This window comes from Vipera berus (assembly GCF_964194415.1).
Source record: "Vipera berus genome assembly, chromosome: 3".
NCBI classification, from domain to species: domain Eukaryota; kingdom Metazoa; phylum Chordata; class Lepidosauria; order Squamata; family Viperidae; genus Vipera; species Vipera berus.
In genome coordinates, this window is record NC_138204.1 from 196,129,987 (window position 1) to 196,135,986 (window position 6,000).

Sequence of the window (6,000 nt, forward strand, 5' to 3'; positions counted from 1 at the left end):
GGCAATAGGAAAGAAAGAAAGAAGAAATTTCACTTAGTACTTTAATCCATTCAAGTCGAACACTATCATCACCTTTCCATTTTAGTTGCCTTTATAGTGGGCTAAATTAGCACTGCTTTATTTTGGTTTCAGCTCTGCTTTAACCTCATCCTCCAAATGCCCAAGCTCTGTTTCCCAGAAGAATTCTTTGCCGTTACAACTCTTGCCTTTCCTATCTAAAACGAGAAGCATTTTTGACTCTTGAATAGAAGGATTCAGATATACTATAGCATGTAGTTAGTGTTTTGGGTGTGTGTATGTGTATACATAGTAACTTTCTCCATCAAGTCTCATTCAAATCCTAAATAAGAATTTGATTTTTTTAAAGGAAAAAAGAACTCCTGTGAAATTATCATGGGGGAATTGTAGATTTCTGATATTTAGTTGGGGGATAGTGTCGCCCTGCCATTTAACTTATATGCAGAGCACATCATGAGAAAGGCAGGGCTAGATGAATCAAAAGTTGGAATTAAGATTGCCGGAAGAAATATCAACAACCTAAGATATGCAGATGATACCACTCTAATGGCAGAAAGTGAAGAAGAACTAAAGAGCCTCTTGTTGTGGGTGAAGAAGGAGAGTGCAAAAGTTGGGTTGAAACTTAACATTAAGAAAACCAAGATCATGGCATCCGGCTCCAAGATCACTGCAGATGGGGACTGTAGCCAAGAAATTAAAAGACGCTTGTTCCTGGGGAGAAAAGCCATGGCAAATCTAGACAGCACACTAAAAAGCAGAGACATCACCCTGTCAACAAAAGTGCGTATAGTCAAGGCTATGGTCTTCCCAGTTGCAATGTATGGCTGTGACAGTTGGACCATAAGAAAGGCTGAGCGCCAAAGAATTGAGGCCTTTGAACTATGGTGCTGGAGAAGACTCCTGCGAGTCCCTTGGACTGCAAGGCGATCAAACCAGTCAGTCCTAGGAGACTGCTCTTTAGAAGGCCAGATCCTGAAGCTAAAACTCAAATACTTTGGCCACCTAATGAGAAGGAAGGACTCACTGGAGAAGAGCCTAATGCTGGGAAAGATTGAGGGCAAGAGAAGAAGGGGACGACAGAGAATGATGTGGCTGGATGGAGTCACTGAAGCAGTAGGCGTGAGCTTAAATGGACTCCAGAAGATGGTAGAGGACAGGAAGGCCTGGAGGAACATTGTCCATAGGGTCGCGATGGGTCGGACACGACTTCGCAGCTAACAACAACAAATGCTTATGTAGAATGTCCTACCATTCACAACTGATTTTCTTCTTGATGTCTGCATTTCCTGGCTCCTATGCTTCAATTAAAATCTTGATTATATTAAAACCATCAACCTACAGATGTCAAAAAGTCAACATGGCAATGACATCTGATTGAAGCCTCCCCCTCCCCCTTTTAATGTGTATCATATGGATGTTACATGGAAAAAGGGGCAGGATTTTATTCAAATGGGTGCAGGTGCATCCTGCAGACGTGACTGATTTTAAAGAGATGTCAACAGAACAGAACAGAAAAACCAATTCCAATAGTCTTTTTCTGCCTAGGCAGCCAGGGAGACTTGATCAGTGGAAATGTCTACTGGAAGACCACACAAGCTCTGACATCACCACCACCTTCAAAAATACAATAAGCTCAAAAACCACCAACAACACTCAAGCAAACAGAGAATAAAGAAGCTCTTATTATCAGCACTTTCATTCAAAGCTGAAAGGATTATATTTCAATCTCTTTGTTTTGGGTGGGGGGCAAATGCAGTTGAGTGACCAGCAGGCATAGACAGCTGGGGAAGAAAGAAATGAATAGCCTTCATCTCTTTCCATTTCCAACCACTTGGAAGTAATTCCAAGAATTACCGGTTAAATATAGTTCAGCCTACAGAAGGTGAACAGTGAGAGTCAGAAAATTACTGGTACTCCATAAACAAAAACTTGTCATTTTTTTAAAAAGTTACAACTCATATGCTAATTTATCTGCTTTCTTCAAAACTACTTCCTTTGTTAGATGCTACAATAGAGAGATAGACGTAGAGAGAATAGATAATAGATGAACAGGTAGTTTTTATGGAAGCTTAATAACTGAAATAATATATTTGAACTACAACTATATTTCAAAACATAAAAATCTATAAATGCAGAAAACAATGTTTAAAGAAGTAAGATAGCAATATGGCTCAGCATGTTTTAAAACTCAGCTGCTTAGAGCTTAGAATGTAGACTATGTTTTTTTCTTGAGTTTCATTATACTTCTATAAGAGCTCAACAAAAAACAAACTACATCATAAAAAGAGCAAAAGATAAATACATTAACCGTGGACTATATATATTTATTTATGAATGTATGTATATGTACACACACACACACACACACACACACTTATCTTCTTCTGGAGAGCCCCAGTAAGGTTTGACCTCATTAAAACCTTAGAAAGGTTCATATGATCTGGCTAGTGATTACTTACATCGCTGCAACAGTTCCATTTTATTTTTAGTGAGTAATTCATGGTAACTTGGAGCAGTTTCACGTTAACTTGAATGAACCATTGTTAAGACTGATATATGCTAAATCTCATCTGTTTAGAAATATTTGTGAATTGTCAATGAAGCCACTGGACTTTGGGGGAACTTTCAACTGAAACGGCTTCCAATGAAACTGCTCAGCAGAATATTGTCTCTGTCTTGCTATAGCTGCTCCTTATTTACTGGAGTGCATATCATCACCTGTTAACATATAGAAGACTTTCACATTCATCAAGCTTTTTCGTTTGACCATCACCTGATAGTTTGCTAGATTTGCTAGATAGATTGAATGAGTGAGCAGATTGGCCATGGTTATGGACGTGATGGCTTACATACTAATGTATGAAAACCATTGGTTGCTCTGATAGTTTTGCACAATTTTTAACACATATGAACGACCCTGTACGATGCAATTATACACACATACACCAGTCTAGTAAGCTGTGCAAGAAAATGAATTAGGATACTCTTGTGGTCAAACAAAAAGTAAGGAATATTGTAACAATGAGTAAGTAGACAAGTAGCTATTGATGAAATGCAATGTCTCTTTTTGATGCATGTAGCCCTCAACTTATGACCACAATTGGAACCAGAACTTCTGTTGCCAAGCAAGGCTGTAGTTAAGTGAGTTGTGCTCAATTTTGCAACCTTTTTTAACCATGGTTAAGCAAATCACTACAGTTGTTGAGTGACTCATGCAGTCATTAAGCAAATCCATCTTCTCCCATTGACTTTGCTTGTTGGAAGTTTACTAGGAAGGGCAGAAATTGCATTCAAATGAGCCTGAGATGCTGCAACCCTTGTAAATACATGCCTGTTTCCAAGTACTCAAATTTTGATCATATGACTGGATGTTGCAGCAGTCATAAATGTGAGGACTAGTTGTAAGTCACTTTTTCAGTGGTGGTGTAACTGCAAATGGTCACTAAACGAATGGATATAGGTCAAGGTCTACCTGAATATAACAACAGTTGATCAGACTAAATAATTGAAGGAATGCTTGGCCCATGTGCGCCTTGACAGCATACGGCTGTCCCAGCCTTCAGCCTTCTGCCTTGCAGATATGTCCAAAACCAATATACATTGGGAAAATTGGGCTAGCAAATAAAAACAGGTGGAAGTGCCTAATGGTTTCCTCTGCCATCATTTTAGAACAATGGAGTTGGTGTGGCTTCCACGTGACGTGTCTAGCCCGCAGACCGATAGTTTGACATCCCTGTTCTAAAATAATAACTTTATTGTCACTTTAAATGTACACTAACTGTTATACATTAAAATGAAGTTTCGTTGCATACAGCTCTCAAAGGGTTCTAAAACGGGTTAAATGGTATCTTTGCAGAAACTTTCCTATTCCAAATATTATTGCCTCAGTTCTTTTTAAAAAATGGATCTAATTAAATATTAATACAAGCAACTTTTAGATTCTTGAAATTTTTTTGGAAAATATAAAGCATTTTTCATATTTAAAGTTTGACCTCTTCCTGTATCCTTTCCATTTTCGCTTTCTGCTCCTACATTTTCATTTTGGCTTCAGATGAAAATGGCTACTTGGAGATAAATGAATGCTGCTGCTATGGAGAAACTTCATCCCTTCTGTGGCCTATTTATACATGTCAGCTCATCATTTAGACCCCCTCCAATCATTTCCTCCCTCCATTAGTGTTCCAAAATATGATTGAGCTGGCACTGAATAGAATAAATCACATACTGACACAGGAAGTCCTCATCTTAGAACCATTTATTTAGTGACCGAATTTACAATGGCACTGAAAAAATAACATGATTGTTTTTTACAGTTGTGACTGTTGCAGCATCTCCATGGTCTCGTGATCAAAATTAGCAACTGGCTGCTATTTATGACAGTTGGAGTGTCCTGGAGTCAAGTGATTACCTTTTGTGACTTTCTGACAAGCAAATTCAATAGGGAAGCCAGGTTCACTTTACAACTGTGTTACTAACTTAGCAACTAAGTGATTCGCATAACAAATGTGGCAAGAAAGATCATAAAATTGGGCAAAAATCACTTAACAACTGTGTCAGCAATGCAAATTGTAGTCATAAGTCAAGGATGACCTCTGTGCTGACTTCAGAAAGCACTAATGTTTACACAAAAGCATTTTCTTATAACAAGGCGATTTTGGAAAATACAGTAATTACTTACTATGAGGCCATGGGATGTTTTATCCTCACAACACTCCGTATTTCTTGGATATTATGATCTGTGTCTTGTCCATCCTCTGTGTCTTCACCATAGCCGCTGTCTTCTGTATCCAAACTGTTGTTCCGATAGTCCTGTAGTTCTTCTTGTTCCAAACGTTTCCATTCCTTTGTCATCTCTGATACCAAATTAGAGCACTTTCTCCTTCTTGTAGGAGACATTTTATTACTAAGGATTTGATCAATATTTTTAGTGTCATTGACGATCTTTCCTGTCTCGGCAAATTCATCTTGTTCATATTTGTTGCTGAGAAGACCAATGTCACTACTTCTTTCAGAGAGTGACCTTACTACGCTTTTGGTAACTTCTTTACTTCTAATATTAAATTTCTCAAGAGCTTCTGTTGACTCATTTGGACTTTGTTTCCCATCTTTGTTTGACACTTGCTGTTCTGAGGGAAATTGTATCTCAGTTTTTGACTCATCTTTCTTGAAAGTTGGCAAATGTTTCGGAGGTGTCCACTCTCTTGGATCATTTGGTGATTTCTCTTCATTGGGTACCCATCCACTAGGTTCCTGGGCTTGCTTGGTGTTGTGTTCACTTGCCCACTGCTGCCAACCCTTTGCCAAGCTGATAACCAAGCTAGTCATTCGGATTTTTTTGATGGCCCTCTTGGAAGACGTGGTATACTGGTGTTCTGGTGACATGGCTTTGTCTATGGTTTTCCAGCGTTTGCTTATGTTAAAACTCAGCTCAGATTGTTTCTTGTAGCAAATAACAAGCAGGGAAGGATTGTGGAGATTTAAATAGATAGAAGGCTGGGCTGCATGAAGCTAGAAAGTATGGGAAGCATTTCTCACATAGAAAGAATAGCCTTATTCTGACAGTGATCTTTTTTTAAAAGGCCCAGCTTGTATTTCACCACAGCAGTTGGACACTTGATATGGTAAATATGAGTGACGTGGTTCCCTCATGTGTCAGATGCAGCTGTGGTGGAAATTAACAGAGGCATCTTATACATTTAGTTTGACGGTGGGACGTGTTCATGCTTTGCTTTCCTAAAGAAATGGGCCTTGCCTAATTAGATAGTTTCTCTTTGCTGACTCCAGAAAAACAGATGAGAGCATTTGGAATTACAATTCAAGAGGCTTTTACTTTTAACTAGCAAACTTTGTGACTTTGTAACAATGCCAGATTACTAAGCCCATAAAAGGTGACTCAGATACGGCTCTTCCAATTGACTGTGTTTTATTGAAGGAAAGAAACCTTATTAGTATATTAACAAAATGCTTTTCACTATTTTTCCT

At 38.5% G+C, this 6,000-nt stretch overlaps 1 protein-coding gene across 2 annotated transcripts in view; it reads right to left on the bottom strand.

Moving 5' to 3' along the window:
- ABRA (actin binding Rho activating protein) overlaps positions 1-5,444 on the bottom strand; it is a 110,773-nt gene extending 105,329 nt beyond the window's left edge. For both annotated transcript variants that reach the window (XR_014026010.1, XM_081324446.1), the window contains exon 1: positions 4,697-5,444. Coding sequence is in view for 1 of the 2 variants with exons in the window: in XM_081324446.1 (XP_081180572.1) it covers positions 4,697-5,400 (704 nt within the window). In the remaining variant the exon portion in view is untranslated. The remainder of the gene's footprint in view (positions 1-4,696) is intronic.
- Between the last annotated feature and the right edge of the window lie 556 nt (positions 5,445-6,000).